The 19,251-nt window shown below is 41.1% G+C and overlaps 2 protein-coding genes across 2 annotated transcripts; both read left to right on the forward strand.

The window, feature by feature from the left end:
- The first annotated feature begins 8,404 nt into the window (after positions 1 to 8,404).
- On the forward strand, positions 8,405 to 8,798 carry LOC145460040 (serine/threonine-protein kinase VRK1-like). The gene is made up of 2 exons (XM_080338446.1): positions 8,405 to 8,585; positions 8,665 to 8,798. Exons 1-2 carry the CDS (start codon positions 8,429 to 8,431, stop codon positions 8,745 to 8,747), a joined length of 240 nt encoding a protein of 79 aa, XP_080194572.1. The 5' UTR covers positions 8,405 to 8,428; the 3' UTR covers positions 8,748 to 8,798.
- Positions 8,799 to 9,557: 759 nt separating this feature from the next.
- Positions 9,558 to 12,560, forward strand: LOC145460037 (uncharacterized). Its single transcript, XM_080338442.1, has 3 exons — positions 9,558 to 9,997; positions 10,063 to 10,245; positions 12,170 to 12,560. Exons 2-3 carry the CDS (start codon positions 10,188 to 10,190, stop codon positions 12,424 to 12,426), a joined length of 315 nt encoding a protein of 104 aa, XP_080194568.1. The 5' UTR covers positions 9,558 to 9,997; positions 10,063 to 10,187; the 3' UTR covers positions 12,427 to 12,560.
- Positions 12,561 to 19,251: the final 6,691 nt, after the last annotated feature.

Consider the following 19,251-nt stretch of genomic DNA (forward strand, 5'->3'; position numbering starts at 1 on the left):
TTTCATCAAACTAAACAACCCGGTCCTTTGTCGCCAGAAAGAATTTTTGTATAATCTTAAAATTTCACACTAGTTGTTCTTAGCTGTTCGTCCGTGTTTTTGTTCAATTTTTTCCTCTCTGTTGCTGCATTGTCTCATTGTATTTGTATTTTATACCTCACGCGCTCTACTTTTCAAGTTGCTTGTTGCTATATACGCTGCATTGTTGCTATGGCTGAATTTCCATTCATGTTATTTATAAATTTGCATTATTGCGTCACAATTCGCCATTTGGTTTTTAATCCATCTCTGTTCTGTATCCTTTATCGTGCCGGTTGCTCTTGATAAGAGGCACGCGAAAAGTTCTTCGGGTCAATAAATATGAATATACTGTTAAAAGCCGTGTTCAAGTTCTGTACCACCAACCAGTTATTCAAGTATTTTCGGAAGAGGTACAGTGACTCTCAGATTAAGTTGCTTAATCGGATAGTCAAAGTGAGAGGAAGAATCAGAGCTTTACGAGCATCAATTGACTTCTTGACGAATTGCATCAACATGCGCACTCTGCCCAAGTTCATGAAGGCAAGGATTGAAAATTCTCGTGCTAGGCATAATCCGAGGATAGAACGAGCATTTCTTCGTGACGAGATTGAAAAAGACCGTTCAACTTTAATTTACGTACGGAAAATTTGCCGTTCTCTAGATCAGAACGCCAGAGAGTTTTTGTCGATATTTGATCTCATCCGATTTTGCCGCTACCTTGCTATTATTGATGCTCAAAAAGAAAAGCAAAACCAAATGAAGAATGAACGCAACTTACAATTTTTATTTCAACACCGGTTTGGAAAATCGAAAGTGAACGATAACTTGATTCATAATCTTTCCGACTATGAGCTCACGAAATCGGAAAAATTTGTGCTTTCGCACGGCTTGGACTTCTGCATGCCGCCTACGAATGTGAAGCGTGAAGAGATATTTTCCGAATTTGAAGTATTACTGGCTCAACTTGCGCATCATACCGCGAATAGCCGAGAGAAGTATTCAAGTTTGAAAGCTAGGTTGAGTGACTTAGCCCATGCATACTGTGGTACTCCTGTTGACGTTGGTGATTTTTTAATGACAAAGGAATGTTGGCAAGCGATCAAATCACTTCGCTCCAACAAGAATATCTATATAACAAAACCGGACAAAGGTAACGGAGTAGTCATTCTCAACAAAGCAGACTATTGCCAAAAGATGGAGAGCATTCTTCAAGATTCTTCCAAGTTCAGTTTCCTCGGACCATCGAGTTCGAATGATAATACGAAAAAGAATGAGGGTAAACTACAGCGTCGTCTACTAGCTCTTAAAAATCAGAAGGTTATCCCAAAAGAAGTCTATGAATTCATCAGACCGTGTGGATCACAAAGACCGCGTATGTATGGCTTGCCGAAAATACATAAAGCTAACACGCCACTGCGTCCGATTCTTTCTATGTCTGGTTCGGCACAACATAGTTTAGCAAAATGGCTCAACGCAATTCTCGAACCGGTTCGGTCTGTTTATTCAGATAATTGCTTGAGTGACTCCTTCACATTTGTTCAGAAAATTCGAAATTTCGGCCTTGATCCCAATGATGTATATATGAGCTCATTCGATATTGTTAGTTTATTTACTAATGTGCCATTGACTGAAACTTTCAATATTTGCGCTGACACTCTTTACAATGGTGATCTTGAACCTCCTCCAATTCCGCGGGAGATTTTCTTGGAGCTGCTTGAAATATCAACGTCGTCGGTTGAATTCAGTTTCAACGATATGATGTATAAGCAAATTGACGGCATTGCTATGGGTTCACCATTGGGACCTACCCTCGCGAATATTTTTGTTGGGTTCCATGAGAATAAGTTATTCTCGGGCCCTGATCAACCTCTTATGTATTATCGATACGTTGATGATACGTTTGTAGTTTTTCAAAGTGAGCGACAGTGTGATGCCTTTTTCGATACGTTAAATTCAATGCACCAATCCCTTAAATTCACAGTAGATAAAGAACAAAATAGTTCCCTACCATTTCTTGATGTATTGGTGGAAAAAACGGGTCACCAATTCACCACATCAGTCTATCGGAAGCCAACATTCACCGGTCATTATGTTAGGTGGAACTCCTTTTGCCCGAAAAAGCGTAAATTAAATTTGATCTCCACCCTTGTGCATCGAGCACTTATGATTTGCTCTAAAGACAAATTGTCCACAGAATTAGATTGGATTAGATCCATTCTGTCCAAAAATGGCTATCCCGATTGCATCATTGACTCTGCTATTGCGGAGAAAATGCGCAAATTCAGACAACCTACAGTTTTCGGCCCTAACAAATGCCCGGTGTACATACACCTTCCTTGGCTTGGCTCTGTTTCTAATAGATTCACCAAATCAATCAGATCATGCGTCGAATCTTGTTACAACACTGTTAATGCGAGGATTGTGTATACAACGAAACAAATTTTGCCAAACACGCGAAAGGATGTGCTGCCTGCTTTTCATCAAAGTATGGTAATATATGAATACAAATGCCAATGTGACAGTCGGTACGTGGGACGCACATCCCAACGTTTGCTTGAGCGTATCAAACAGCACGTTCCTAAGAGGATAAGATCGGCATCGCAGTCCCCTGATTCTGAAAGTGTCACTCAGCAATGCAAACACGCATCAAAATCCCAATCGTACAGCCAAGTGCTGGCAAGCAGTTCTTCAATTGGCCAACATTTGATCGACAACCCGTCTTGCGCCTTGAACTATTCAGACGACAAGTTTTCAGTTTTATCCAAGGGTAGATCAATGTTTCATTTAACTGCTTTGGAATCCACTTTCATCAAACTAAACAACCCGGTCCTTTGTCGCCAGAAAGAATTTTTGTATAATCTTAAAATTTCACACTAGTTGTTCTTAGCTGTTCGTCCGTGTTTTTGTTCAATTTTTTCCTCTCTGTTGCTGCATTGTCTCATTGTATTTGTATTTTATACCTCACGCGCTCTACTTTTCAAGTTGCTTGTTGCTATATACGCTGCATTGTTGCTATGGCTGAATTTCCATTCATGTTATTTATAAATTTGCATTATTGCGTCACAATTCGCCATTTGGTTTTTAATCCATCTCTGTTCTGTATCCTTTATCGTGCCGGTTGCTCTTGATAAGAGGCACGCGAAAAGTTCTTCGGGTCAATAAATATGAATATACTGTTAAAAGCCGTGTTCAAGTTCTGTACCACCAACCAGTTATTCAAGTATTTTCGGAAGAGGTACAGTGACTCTCAGATTAAGTTGCTTAATCGGATAGTCAAAGTGAGAGGAAGAATCAGAGCTTTACGAGCATCAATTGACTTCTTGACGAATTGCATCAACATGCGCACTCTGCCCAAGTTCATGAAGGCAAGGATTGAAAATTCTCGTGCTAGGCATAATCCGAGGATAGAACGAGCATTTCTTCGTGACGAGATTGAAAAAGACCGTTCAACTTTAATTTACGTACGGAAAATTTGCCGTTCTCTAGATCAGAACGCCAGAGAGTTTTTGTCGATATTTGATCTCATCCGATTTTGCCGCTACCTTGCTATTATTGATGCTCAAAAAGAAAAGCAAAACCAAATGAAGAATGAACGCAACTTACAATTTTTATTTCAACACCGGTTTGGAAAATCGAAAGTGAACGATAACTTGATTCATAATCTTTCCGACTATGAGCTCACGAAATCGGAAAAATTTGTGCTTTCGCACGGCTTGGACTTCTGCATGCCGCCTACGAATGTGAAGCGTGAAGAGATATTTTCCGAATTTGAAGTATTACTGGCTCAACTTGCGCATCATACCGCGAATAGCCGAGAGAAGTATTCAAGTTTGAAAGCTAGGTTGAGTGACTTAGCCCATGCATACTGTGGTACTCCTGTTGACGTTGGTGATTTTTTAATGACAAAGGAATGTTGGCAAGCGATCAAATCACTTCGCTCCAACAAGAATATCTATATAACAAAACCGGACAAAGGTAACGGAGTAGTCATTCTCAACAAAGCAGACTATTGCCAAAAGATGGAGAGCATTCTTCAAGATTCTTCCAAGTTCAGTTTCCTCGGACCATCGAGTTCGAATGATAATACGAAAAAGAATGAGGGTAAACTACAGCGTCGTCTACTAGCTCTTAAAAATCAGAAGGTTATCCCAAAAGAAGTCTATGAATTCATCAGACCGTGTGGATCACAAAGACCGCGTATGTATGGCTTGCCGAAAATACATAAAGCTAACACGCCACTGCGTCCGATTCTTTCTATGTCTGGTTCGGCACAACATAGTTTAGCAAAATGGCTCAACGCAATTCTCGAACCGGTTCGGTCTGTTTATTCAGATAATTGCTTGAGTGACTCCTTCACATTTGTTCAGAAAATTCGAAATTTCGGCCTTGATCCCAATGATGTATATATGAGCTCATTCGATATTGTTAGTTTATTTACTAATGTGCCATTGACTGAAACTTTCAATATTTGCGCTGACACTCTTTACAATGGTGATCTTGAACCTCCTCCAATTCCGCGGGAGATTTTCTTGGAGCTGCTTGAAATATCAACGTCGTCGGTTGAATTCAGTTTCAACGATATGATGTATAAGCTTATTGACGGCATTGCTATGGGTTCACCATTGGGACCTACCCTCGCGAATATTTTTGTTGGGTTCCATGAGAATAAGTTATTCTCGGGCCCTGATCAACCTCTTATGTATTATCGATACGTTGATGATACGTTTGTAGTTTTTCAAAGTGAGCGACAGTGTGATGCCTTTTTCGATACGTTAAATTCAATGCACCAATCCCTTAAATTCACAGTAGATAAAGAACAAAATAGTTCCCTACCATTTCTTGATGTATTGGTGGAAAAAACGGGTCACCAATTCACCACATCAGTCTATCGGAAGCCAACATTCACCGGTCATTATGTTAGGTGGAACTCCTTTTGCCCGAAAAAGCGTAAATTAAATTTGATCTCCACCCTTGTGCATCGAGCACTTATGATTTGCTCTAAAGACAAATTGTCCACAGAATTAGATTGGATTAGATCCATTCTGTCCAAAAATGGCTATCCCGATTGCATCATTGACTCTGCTATTGCGGAGAAAATGCGCAAATTCAGACAACCTACAGTTTTCGGCCCTAACAAATGCCCGGTGTACATACACCTTCCTTGGCTTGGCTCTGTTTCTAATAGATTCACCAAATCAATCAGATCATGCGTCGAATCTTGTTACAACACTGTTAATGCGAGGATTGTGTATACAACGAAACAAATTTTGCCAAACACGCGAAAGGATGTGCTGCCTGCTTTTCATCAAAGTATGGTAATATATGAATACAAATGCCACTGTGACAGTCGGTACGTGGGACGCACATCCCAACGTTTGCTTGAGCGTATCAAACAGCACGTTCCTAAGAGGATAAGATCGGCATCGCAGTCCCCTGATTCTGAAAGTGTCACTCAGCAATGCAAACACGCATCAAAATCCCAATCGTACAGCCAAGTGCTGGCAAGCAGTTCTTCAATTGGCCAACATTTGATCGACAACCCGTCTTGCGCCTTGAACTATTCAGACGACAAGTTTTCAGTTTTATCCAAGGGTAGATCAATGTTTCATTTAACTGCTTTGGAATCCACTTTCATCAAACTAAACAACCCGGTCCTTTGTCGCCAGAAAGAATTTTTGTATAATCTTAAAATTTCACACTAGTTGTTCTTAGCTGTTCGTCCGTGTTTTTGTTCAATTTTTTCCTCTCTGTTGCTGCATTGTCTCATTGTATTTGTATTTTATACCTCACGCGCTCTACTTTTCAAGTTGCTTGTTGCTATATACGCTGCATTGTTGCTATGGCTGAATTTCCATTCATGTTATTTATAAATTTGCATTATTGCGTCACAATTCGCCATTTGGTTTTTAATCCATCTCTGTTCTGTATCCTTTATCGTGCCGGTTGCTCTTGATAAGAGGCACGCGAAAAGTTCTTCGGGTCAATAAATATGAATATACTGTTAAAAGCCGTGAAAATTTCACCGCGTGAGCGATCGATATGCCTGTAACATCAAGTCGCGTATGTCTGAGACATTATCTTGTCAGCGATCGCCGGGTTTGCAAACTATTTCACACCTATTTGGAGTGTTAATATGTGAACGCGGCTATTGTTGGTATTGGAAGCGCCGGTTATGTGACAAACTTATTACCAAAATATTACTTGTGCGTGATCCCTATCTTTGTAACATCAAACCACGAGAGATGACTATTCTGATGTGCTATCTTGTGAGTGGTCGTAGGAAATATTTCACACCTTTTTGGAGTGTTAGTATGTGAACGCGGCTATTGTTGGTATTCGAATCGTCGTCTACACCGGCTCTGTGGTAAACTAAATAGCAAATCATTACCATGCGACTGATTCGAAAATTGCGCTATCGCGGTGAAGTCACGACTGTGAACAGCTGACTATTCTGTAGGTGCGAAACAGCGGTATACAAGGTGCGAATAATCCGATCTGAAAGTACTATTCAGCTAGCGATCAATAGCGAGGAAAGACTTAGAACACGATCGGTCATTTGTCACGACTAAACTACGACATCATATATAATAATTTACGATATACACATTAACAAAGGCTCATTCACATGACTATTTATCTGATACATATTCAACACCATGCCGCCGCGGTCTATACCCACAACGAAGCTGCGTCCGACCGATCCCATAAGACGCAATAGCCGCTCGCCGCCCCCTGCCATAAGACGCAATAGCCGCATGCGACCGCACCCATAAGAACACATGGCGAGTCACCACAGACCCCGTAAGAATACATGACAGACACATTTATCGTCGTTAGCATGTCGCCGCACGTATACCAAAAAACATTAGCATGCCACCACGAGTTTTCACGTTAGCATGCCGCCGCCGCCTATACCCGAAAACGTTAGCATGCGACCGATCCCTATCTCCGTAATGCTATCATGCGACCGCACTCATAAGAAATAAGAGCCGCATGCCACCACGGGTTTTCAGGCAGGTCACCACCCCGCCCATAAGAACCAATGGCAGGTCACGACCGATCATACCTACTACTTATGTCCTGCATAATTTTGAGTTTCTTTATCCATGTTATTATCGCACTCTAAAGGTGGCGAGTAAAATTGTGGTAACCTACGCTCCATAGCTGTAACACTACTGGATTCGTTAACGACTGAACATTTCAATTGCTATGGCACCATAACAGTAGGCAGTTGTTATTGATCTGTATATCTAACGATTATATACTTTGACTTTGGTAATGACATGATCAATAGCCTAGTTATCAGGAGTACGCCCGCGACCCGGATCATGATGTACTTCGCCAATGCTCTAATATCAGGTCAATCTTCGCTAAATTTTTGATATAATCTACCAATAATAATTTTACGATATCAGGATGCATTTGTATTCTCGCATGGTGTCTATAATCACTTATTTTGACAAACTATGCCAACTACAACCACAATTTTATTCAAATATTTGAAAATGTGATTTTTTCGTACCTGGTGTCCACGATAGTAAATCACATTTCACGAGGTGTGCAGTATGCCAGTCTTCAAGTTCCCGTCAAATAAGATGTAGTGATTATTGTCATCAGTTGATTAGGCGCCCCGTGCTTTGTTCTCTATATGTATGTTGATTGGGCGCCGCTACTAGTTTATTCGTTTCTGTCGTTGGTACTGTTTGTGTTAGCTACGTCAAGTTGGTACGCTGTCAGTTGTTCTTTGTGTTCTATGCGGTCTCTAGTTATTGACATGTGTTTCTATTGTTTAGGCTTGTCTTCTATAACCGCAGGCGACCACTATTTTAAAACCTAATTTCACGACCCAGTTTCATTTGCTGTATTTGGACATTCCTTCGTTACATCAATTATTGCAATACATATCATTTCTACCTTCAGCTACGGATCATCTTTTGTCTGGATCGGTCGTGGGATTTGAGTTCAATTAAAAGTGGTTTCAATAACTCTCCTTACGTTAGGAGCAGTTACAAGCCTACTTCTGGAATCTCGTTGGTGTTTTGATCCTTTAATTGAAAGTTTTGTGCAATAGTAATGAATATTGCGAATATTATATGTTCAATAGTTTCATTGATGTATTGTATACCCTTCCAATGATTAATGCGAAATGTAATTTTTCCAATTTCTTCACTATTGCGACATTTCAACTGCAGCTAGACCACTGTGCTGCAACTCTGCGTGAAATCATACATTGAAAACATCAATATTGATGTTAGCGTCTCGAAATTATATAACATGTGCGGATTGCAGAGTATCTCATTGATATATTCACATGTCAGATTTTATGAGCGTGGTCTAGTCCTAATTATTCATCTTGTAATTTCTGAACTTTGCCACAGATTTTTAAAGTGTCCTATAGTGTTCCAAAATGCCACCAAAGCGTAACGAAAAAGGTGCCAAAGCAGCCGGAGGTCATCAACTGGCTGCTGCCGTATCAATGCCTACAGAAATGGAGGACTTGAGAAAGAAAACGTGGGTCATCGGCGAAGCTATTGGATCCGGTAGATTCGGATTGATATATTTAGGTAATTCCGCGCTCCTGCACATGTGAATAGGCTATTGTGATGTTCATATTTCATGCTTAAGTTTGTCTCTACTTTTCAGCCGGTGCCAGTAAAGAAAATGCAAGTAAAGAGAAGGCACAGTATGTGGTCAAAGTCGTAAGTACCAAAATCACGGACATATGAGTCTCTATTTTTTTGTGATTAAATTCATTCATCTAAGAGGGCATTTGCTTCCAAGTCCATCCCATTTATAAGGTATAGCGTTTGCTAAGGTTTGCTTAAGGTATTGCGGTCCAGCTCGCAATTCAACTGGTAAGCATCCGTTTAGTAAAAAGCGCAGTGTTATGGTCTGGGGTGGATGTTTTGTAACAATTTTTCGTTTCGAATGTTGGACCGCACATCAGAATGGTATTATGGCCTAGTTAAACCAGAATTTGTCGTTCCGAATATCTGAAGTCCCAAAATTCATTTCCATGTCTCAGTCTTATTCTGTATCTATCTTGCCGCACACCGCTTTTGCAATATTTTTATATATGATATGGTGATACTTGTATGCCAGGAGTGTATTAATTTGTAGAAGTGTTGCTATTCCCGCTACAGTCACCAGTAGAGTTAGGGGTTTGGGACATTCTGCTGCAAATAGTTCCATAGACCTACCTTCTGAAACATCTTATTTGAGCGAGTGCTCTTTGTTAAAACATAAGTACTATTGCTAGAATGGGTCTGTAACTACGTAGTTCTATTATTCTGGAGTAGTTATTATTGACTTGTCAATATAATTCATAAAATACATCTATTTATGTTTCCAAATATTCATTCTACATTTAATCGCGAACATGATTCCAGTACTTTTAAAAACGATCACTGGCGATTGACTAAAGAAGGTCTGTGTCATGTTGTCCCAAGCTACTTAAGTACTTTTCGGAACTTTTTGGCTTACACTTCAAGTAGTCCCTGTATGACATATCATTCTACTTTGCAATATTATTTCTGCCATTATTTAGTAACATCAATGACTACTTTGACCAACTCTGTTAATTACTAACATTCATTTGTACTTTTGCCTACGTTGGACTGGTGTACTTATCACTTCTGTGGTATTACTCTAGTAGGCTGTCCAGGGCTTATGAAACCCTTCTTTTCTATGCACAGATCAATTCCCTTGAATATATGCACGACAATGAATATGTTCACGCCGATGTGAAAGGTGGTAATGTCTTATTGGGTCACAGTGATCCGAGCCAGGTGAGTGATAACAAATACTGGAATAACAATTAATTCCTCGTCAAAATTCATCAAGATATATCTGGTTGGTTTTGGACTTGCATACCGCTATCTGGTAGACGGAAAACATAACGAATATGAGGAAGATCCTAGAAAGGCGCTCAACGGCACCATCGAATACACAAGCAGAGATGCTCATAAGGGTGTTGGTCAGTCCCTGCAGATTCCACCATTTTATTTTAGATGTGCTAAAAATTTTTTTGCTTTCTCGCAGTGCCTTCTCGGCGTTCTGATTTAGAAATTTTGGGATACGTACTGCTCCATTGGGTGTCCGGATCACTGCCATGGGAGAATGAACTGTCGGATAAGAGTTATGTTAAGGACCAAAAGATCAAGCATATGGCCGATGTGAAGAAGTTAGTTGCCAGCGTATATCCAGAGGCTACCTCCAGTAAAGGTGTGCAATGTGCATTTCTTATCTCAGTAGGTTTGAGGCTTGGATTCCAGTGTTGGGTCAATTGCAAAATTTATGCCAGGAAACCGATCAACGCCACCAAGAGAGTACCAAAGTGAATGTTGAAGACATTGCACACTAGGGTTGATCAGATTTTTGCATTTTTTGGAAATCTTGTTTTGCGTAATTGCAAATGATAGTTTAGTCACAGTGCATAAAAACACTTCTAAAAGCGATTTTGGTCATTTTCATCGCGATCTTCCTTGCGCGCAAAGACCCACGGACCAATTCTCCCTACTACCGACGATTCACCATTCCTGGTTCGTAGCTTTAGTGAAGTTTGCGGTAGAAAACGGCTGAGTAGAGCTGGGAAATATCAGATTGAATTATCTTTTTCACGATTGAACATACTTACATTCCTATACATTCCAAATGTGTCTCACCTTCCCGTATTTGGCATAGGTAGCCGCGTGGTAGGCCTATGTATGAACGAATACAGGCATTTTCAGCTTGTTTCAACTCAGTAAATGTCAATCAAAGACATATTGTATATGAATGTAATTTCATCTTTATAGTAGCTCCAATTCACCTAATCCGCATCAGGTTTGCAGTATTTAATTCGTCTGAAGGAAAGTTGACCCCCCCCCCCCACCTCCGAACACAAAAAGAAGGAAGATCGCGATGAAAATGACCAAAATCGCTTTTAGAAGTGTTTTTATGTACTAAACTATCATTTGCAATTACGCGAAACAAGATTTCAAAAAAATGCCCAAATCTGAACAACCCTATTGTACACAGCATAAGAAAGTTTTAATTAATGATTTACCATTATGTGCCATAATGTTTATATACTTTACACACAGTCGCACACTATTCTCTTCCGTTAAAATCAAAATCTCTCGGATCGCCGCCAAGATGGCATCAAAGCATTAAAATCAATTCATCAGTGGGTGGGCGTGGTTGTCCGATTCCCGGGCCGGGATCCTACCTTCTGTAGCTCTTCAGTCTTCATATATCGAAAAACTTTTTAAAAAATCCATGGGGGACGGCCTTGGCATATCCAGTCCTTTACTGACGTAGTAAAGCTGTTTATGCCTTGTCAAAATCACTGGAGTGTGATGTAGTTTCTTTCAGTTTTTGCTGTGATACGATAACCTTATCGGCTAAAGTTGAAGGTAGCCAATGAACTGTATGTTGTGATATGTCACAAAGCCGCAAACTGGCAAAGCAGTAATCTCTTTAAAATTTGATGCTTTACCTCTTTGATAATCGGATAAGCCTTCAACAGCTTGCATTGCGCAATTGAGATATAAAATTGTAATATATCTAGCGAATCTGCATAAAAGTTGACGATGGCCAGCAGTCAAGAACTACTGCTGTACAGTATTGTTAGACACGAGACAATTGTAATCTTGACACTTTTGTTTGCCTTCAGCATCGGCACCGGTGTGCAGTTGCAAAACATACTCATTTGGTTCTGTGGTTCATTTGCCCATACTTACCATAGCGAAACATTTGGCGTCCTAAACATTGAAGTTATGGGGAATCCAGAAACCGGCATAAATTCCGTTGCAACCACTCTTCCGCAGCACACCTCTGCCCCAATCTGATTGCCACATGTTAACGATTAACAACTGGAGAGTATAATCAAAGAACAGTTTCGTTGGTGATCTGGAATATCCATTTTCGAGAAGACACACAACAGGATCTGCATTACGAAAAGGGGTCTGCATTTGACATTGTATGTTCATAATCCAACGTAAAATGTGCCATCGGACACATGCCACTTCATTTTCATTGCTTGCCCTTCCTTTCTATGTCATCCTGGGTTACTAGTCATTCAGCCCGCTCGCCTCATAATGTTAATTGTAAGTTCTTTTTATAAATATCTGTATGCAAGTTGGGTGTTTTATTGAACTCGTTTCAGCTGTGGAATTTGAAAAGTTTCTGCGATACGTCTCAAATCTGCAGTACGACAAAAAACCCGATTACAAACTGATCAGAAAATACTTTGCCGACGCTTTGAAATCGATGGGAGTCGCCGCGAAGGCGAAAATAGATTTCGGCAAGGAAATGACGCCGGGCTCCACGCAAAAACGTGGCAGCCAACCCAAAGCCACGAAGGTGAGATCATATGAAAGCATTCAAGCATGCATGCGCCAACAATCATTCATCACGCTTTGATTCAGCCTCTCCAGAGCACTTCACAATCAAATAATTCTTTGTCTGACGAAAGCAGTGATGGTGCGCCGAAACAGAAACGACGTGCCGAATGCCAGCGGAAACAGGCAGTGGTATCGGAGGAAATTTCGACCGCCGCGACTGAGAACGATGTCAATAACAACCGACGAATTGCTAAGAAACAAACGCAGCCGGAGAGTTCAAAAAAGAATGCAGAGGAATGCATTCTGATGGAATCTTCCGAAGAGTCGTCCAAGGACGAGAATTTTCAGCCAGAGGTCAAAGTTCCAGTGAGAAGGTCGAAGAGGACTAGTAATCAAGACGAAAGCCTCGATAAGTCGCACACGGCCGGATCGTCGATTGATGAGACGACCTCGAGTAAAGGAGCAATCTCGAAGAGGTCTTCGGGAAGACTGCAAATACAGTGAGTCTGAACTTGCTTCAAGTTCTTTGGTTCGATTTTAAATTAGTCGCAGTTTGAGTCGGAGCATTTTAACAAACTCCGGTACGCGTTTCCCAACTCTGACTATGAAGGCTGTCGCAAAATTTCCGTAACTACAACTCCACCAGAGGATGATTTATTAAACTCAGGCTCTATAACCGTCATTGTAATGGACACCGAAAATCCAGACATCTCAGGATTATTCTTTTCCTTGAATTAGGAATTTAAGGTTGAAGTCAAGGAATGATTAGACCAGAAACGGCCCATGCCATATTTGGCTTTCGATAAGGGGTGGGCAACAGGGGTGGGCAACAGGGGTGGGCAACATACGGCCCGCAAAGGGATTTTGTCCGGCCCGCGGACAGTTTTTCGTCTTACATAATATTGTGGCCTGTGGCCACTGTCTGCCGAGATTCCCACTACTTGCTCACTAGGCCAAATTGTAGAGACTGTATATGTTATCATATACGCATGTGCGCAGGTGCGAAAGTGGAGCTTACGCGTAAGCTCGTCGAAGCGAGAAGACTTGCATTATCGGCATCTAAGATTTATTCTGACCCTAATGTCGTCTGTGGTAATCATGCTGTTTATCGACTGCAATGGTCATTTACACCAAGCTGATTTTTCTTGTTTTTAATTACGTAACTGCAGACTTGTAGCACGCCACACTTCTAGGATTTTGCAAGACACCGCTTCTGCCTGGGATCGCCAACTTGAAACGGGTCGGGAGCCGCTTTTCAAAATTCGCAGAGGACGCGGGTCGCATGAATTCAATATCTAGATTAATTAGGCCACACAGTCAAACAAACGCTGCTACACAGTCGAACAACGATGCTATCTCGTCACCTACGCAACCCTAATGAATTGCTATCTTGGTAAATTTAGGGTACCGGGATTATCGAACGCCTTGCAATCTTAATTAGGGACTGCACTGCGTGTTGATTGATCAGAGAGCAGACATGGCGGTGCCTATGGCAGTGGTCGGGAATCTTTTAGTCCGAAGAACCGTATTGGCCTTATTGTTTTCAATTTTACCTCCCAAAGAGCCATACATGTCAATCAGATGTTACGTTACAATTGAAAATTTCTGACGTCATGGTAGTATTAATTCGAGCTCTCAACCCGGGATTCGTCGTGTGCGCCACATTTTTTCTGTAAAAACTTGAACTTATTATGCTGGTTGCCTAACTTGAGCATGCGAAACTTGAGTTACGAGAACGTAGGTTCGCCGTGATGCTCCTTTTAAATGCGAGAACCCATGATCACATGCGTAGGTTGTCCCAAACATGGTCATTACAGCAATCTATAGGCCTACCCAATCTAAGCTGTTAACGAAGATTTTGAAACCTTTAAATAGTATTGGTATTTTCTATTGATGTTCATGAATGACTAGATTTTGAACATTCTTCTCCCAAATTCCCACAATTTGCATTTTATTAATCGAAAATGAAGCGCGAAACGAGAGGTAAGGCACACGCGGGTCAAGCCCCACCACTGATAACGCAATTCATCGTAAATAGCTTAGAATTTATTATAACTGATATTAATCCAATATAACTGTGGCACTGATCCCGAAAATTTAAATACTGATCGATTTCTCAAAGTATCCAGACGTAACATATAACGTTGGGCTACACGCCTATTTTATCGCCGGTGGAGCTACTTGCCAATCAAGAACGTGGACAGCTATAGCGTTGTTTGTAAATCGAGTATGTAATTGTGAATGTCACATCCACGGCAGTTCATTTCGTGGCGTGGATCAGGAAGACAATGTATATTTGAAAACTGCGTTCTCATATTGGTGTCGTCATGTCTGCTATCCTCTTTGATCAATCAACGTATCGCGCAATCCAAGATTTCGAGTCTGGTAGGCTACATCGAATGCGCGGGTGATATTGGTTGCCGGCGCGACAGTAACTTGAATTTGAGGCTTTTGAAAAGAGTTCGATAACAAGTCGCTGCAACATTGACCAATTCAGTTCAAAAATAAATATTTGTCGAAGAGCCATATCTTATCCCCAAAACAGCCATATTTGGCTCGCGAGCCACAGGTTCCCGACCACTGCTGTATGGCAATGCTATATTCTCAAATCGACATTGTCTTTCTCATTAGCGGCGAGAAATAGCTTTGAAGTGACATTGCTGTCATTAAAATGCATTCATTAAAATCGATTTATTCCTCGTATATGTGGATAAATGGGCGAGTAATGTATCGATACAAGAATCAGGAATCCGGCCCGCCAAGTACTTTATTTTCCTATATCCGGCCCGCCGACTGAAGAAGTTGCCCGCCCCTGCGCTATAACGTAATTTGAATGGATTGATATCCTATGATAGGCTATATCCCAAATTGGTAATGTCCTCGATATTGTGTGGCCTACTTATCCATGTTTGGTTTTGAAATCGCCGATTTGGATGGGAGTAAATGTTACTTTCAAGTCCATACCAGTATACAATACATTCTTTAACCATGATCATGAGTCTCAAGGTTTAATAATCTAGCGATTGAATTAGGGTCTGGTATCTCTACCATAACTCTAGAAAAATAAAGTCACATCATATCCCATCACTGACCCCCTATTATCCCAACCCAAATTTTTCATTGACTTCTTATGCTGAGCTGAATATATTAATCCCAGTCAATTGCAACCAATTTATAAATTATATTCAGTGACGTCATATTTTGTGATACGATTGTTGATATATATACAACGCTCTTTCTGATTCTCTATTAGTTGCTGATGATTTCCCCCGACGAGTGTCAGCCGAAAGTATCCGGGCTCATTTCAATTTGAATGTACCATTCAATGGAATAATGAATTTCTTTACCTCCAGGAAGCTCTTCAAATATCTATTTCTGAACGCAGGGTGTGATCAGTCCAGTTGACCCTACCCAGACTCATCGATCACACCCTGTCGTACACCGTTAAGTTCCTTTGTTATTATTTCATCCGCTAATTTTTTTTCGGTTGAACAAATCATTAAATATTTCTCTCTCTCTCTCCCTCTCTCTCTCTCTCTAAAACCTGATGTCATCGGTAGGTCTAAAGCTTCTTTTGCCATTCAGCTAACTCTGCTGCTTTTGTGTGCGGCTCAGTTATTGTTGTTGTTGCTGCGGCAACAATTTCTTCACACTTGTATCCAACAATCTGGAAACTCCGAATGCCTGTCTAGCTTGTCATTGGAAATGATCGATGGTAATATCATGTGAAGTCAATGTATATAGCATATATTGTCGCTGGAAAACCAAACAATCTTATGTCCGTTTTTGCACTGACTTTGGCCATATAATTTGGATATAAATCAGTTTTGGTTTTCAATTTACCTTGAAAATTCATGTTCATATGTCCAAGTCACTAGAAAAGTAGACATTCATGCTACTTAGGTACTTGAAACCCAGTTAAAACAAAAGATGTATGTCCAAATACTGATACAAGAATAAAATACTAAAAGTGGTTATTGATACAAGAATAAAATACTAAAAGTGGTTATAAGACAGTTCGATTTTCCAGTGACGATATAGTTAGTGACCGGAAAAAAACACTTTCTCGAAAAAAATTACATTGTATTACAATAAACTGAATAAAATGACAGGGAGGCTATAGTTTTCATATTTGAATTTGACCAACATGGAAATGACCACTGCTGGCCAGCATGTAAATGACTACTGTTTCAACTGTTTAAATTTCGGACTCATCCGTCCCATTCGCGTTATTCCAACCGCACCCATGCGTCTACAAGACCCGCTTTTACCACAAATTTTACTTGCAAAATTGTTCGGAACTCTTTGTCATTCAATTATGTACCAGCAGAATTCCCGCTTGTGTATCATCTTCTACAGCGGGGTTTCTCAACCTGTGGCCCGCAAACGTTCATTTTGCGGCCCGCGCGCGACACCTTTCATTATGAACGCAATTACTACTGGCATGGTATTGTTACATATTAATTTAGGTACTTAGCTCTCTTCTCGTATCGTCTGTTTCGTTATAATGTCTCATTCTTTGATGTATTGTGGTTTCTTGATATATGCTCGATTTAGATTGTCATTGCCAAACCATTACACGAAATCCCAACAGTGTGGTTACGTAACTATTCTTCGAAATTACAATGAAATGTCGGTCTTGGCCGAGTCTCGGTCTCTCGGCCTCGAGTCATGCGCAATGACTCGAATCTAAGTCGAGTCAATACACAGATTGACTCGAGTCGAATCGAGTCATTTCTGTATTTTGCGAAAACGACTGGAGTCAAGATGAGTCATCAAAAACCTGTTTGCTTTCTTCGATCTAAATGGAACACCGATGTGTTGTTGTTGTTTGAGGTATTCATGGTGTTTGTCAACTACTGTGGTCATTTACACCACGCCAATTCTCCTCATTTTTATTCCGTAGCTGCCGACTTGTAGCACGGCCCACTTCTAGGCTTTTTGCAAGGCACCGCTTACGTGATGAGTTGGTGAGTAGGAGCCCAGATAAACCTCCGGCAGTTAGGTAGGAATTCTGGAGTCGGACTCGAACCAGCAACCCATTGGTGCTGCAGCTGTGGATTTTACCACTACGCTATGGGGCATCAAAACCGTAATCCATATTTCGAGGCATTGCTAAAATTGCTGACGACGTTATAGACGCATCGTTCAAAATTGCTTGGAATATCGCTAAACCCAAGTTATCTGCTAGAGACGGTGTGATTTCAATAAAACTACAACAACTGCAAACCATTAATGCTTTAGAATGCATAAAAATGGACTAAATGCCAGCATACGACTGATAAATAGGCTACAGTAGCCCAAATTTAATAGTAGCCCACAAATGCACGGTAATGTTCTGCGGCCCGCAGACTCTTTTGCTGTTAAAATGCGGCCAGTTCTACAGCCTTGCCCGCTCGTAGAATATTGCGCAGTACATTAAATTTGGTAGAATGTTAGAAATTCTTGTTTTATGTCATGTTACTTGTGTTTCAGATCAAAACCACAACCGAACGCACGCTACTCGATGACGCCGTTGCACACCGAAAGCGTTCTCGGCAAAGACGACAAGCTGACTGGGGAGTATTCCGGAAAACATCCAGGTAAGTGAGTCCTAGTGTCTGGAACACCACAGTCGAGACGAAATTGTGTAACAATTTCAGTTATTAAAAGAAAAAGGAGAAAGAAGATACCGAAAACCGACGCCGAGACTCAAACGTCGCCAGGACTGCTCCAGCAATCGACACGTTCTCGTGTATGAGTATTTTGATAGCGAGAGACAACAGTACAACGATAGGCTAGGGCTACCAACCTCCACGCGACGCCGTGAATATAAGGTGGAAATTTCAAGACGTAGCATAACGTTACAACTCGATCAATGCAAGGGTTTGTTACTTTATTGCAATTCGTACAGAGATCATTGCTTTCTTGCACATTAGAAGTAAGAAAACAGTTACATGGACGGACTGTCTGATTCTCTGTCATGGCCGCGTCGTATAAAAAATAAGGCGGACAGTAAAAATGAGTTTGCTGATTGTGGAACAGTATATACAATCAATATATCAATATATACTGAATACATACGTTCAAACAAATATACGGCAAGAATCATTTGAATAGTTACATAGATTGCAGTATTGGTATGAGACTCGCACAATTGTAATGCGTGTCGGCTCAGGTCTTCCCGGGTAATATCTCATGGAGACTATTCCTTCGGTGTCGGCGGCGGCAAAGCCACCTGCCACTTCTCCTGCGGATCTGATGGGTCTATTCCTGCGATAATGCAGCATGGCCAGGCCGGAGAGCAGAAACCATTCGAAAACGCAGAACCACGAAGCGGACTGTACAGAAAAAGCAAATCTTAATCGTCCACTTCAAGTATGAGAAGTTGTGTTCATGACCAAATCGTGTTACCTGCGCAGTGGTCATGTTAGCGTAGTAGTCAACTATGCCGATAGCCGTCGACTTATAAGCCCAGACCTTGGTCTCACCATCCTGGCAGTTCCTGTTAAAAATATGTAGGCCTTATTGGGTAGGCTTAAATCAAAGAGACGGACTTTCAGCATTCCCGTGGCCACTTACTGGCCACGGATAATTTCGTGGCCGGCCACAGATATTCCGTGGCCGGCCATGAAAAGTGCTATTCTGTGGCCGGCCATGGTGATTTTCATGGCCGGCCATGAAATTTCAGTATGGCCGGCCATGAAATCTCCATGGCCGGCCATGTCAAACTCATTCTCATGGCCGGCCATGACTAAATTTCATGGCCGGCCATAGCCAAATTTCATGGCCGGCTGCAATATATCAAGTTAGTATCGATGATAAGTACTGTATGTACCGTGGCCCAATCGTGGTCAAATGCATGATCAATTATGTTCTATTATGGGCGAACAGTAAATAGAACTAGGTGAGAGCGAGAGTTTAG

The sequence above is a fragment of the Botryllus schlosseri genome, unplaced genomic scaffold (assembly GCF_051294905.1).
Source record: "Botryllus schlosseri isolate E-star unplaced genomic scaffold, Bs_hap1 Bs37a, whole genome shotgun sequence".
Lineage (NCBI taxonomy): Eukaryota > Metazoa > Chordata > Ascidiacea > Stolidobranchia > Styelidae > Botryllus > Botryllus schlosseri.

Bases quoted from the DNA above. Each gene is read 5' to 3' on its own strand.
- LOC145460037 (XM_080338442.1), top strand. From the start codon at position 10,188: ATGGCCGATGTGAAGAAGTTAGTTGCCAGCGTATATCCAGAGGCTACC. The intron at 10,246-12,169 runs GTGTGCAATGTG...AACTCGTTTCAG, and splicing joins AGAGGCTACCTCCAGTAAAG to CTGTGGAATTTGAAAAGTTT.
- LOC145460040 (XM_080338446.1), top strand. From the start codon at position 8,429: ATGCCACCAAAGCGTAACGAAAAAGGTGCCAAAGCAGCCGGAGGTCAT. The intron at 8,586-8,664 runs GTAATTCCGCGC...TCTACTTTTCAG, and splicing joins ATTCGGATTGATATATTTAG to CCGGTGCCAGTAAAGAAAAT.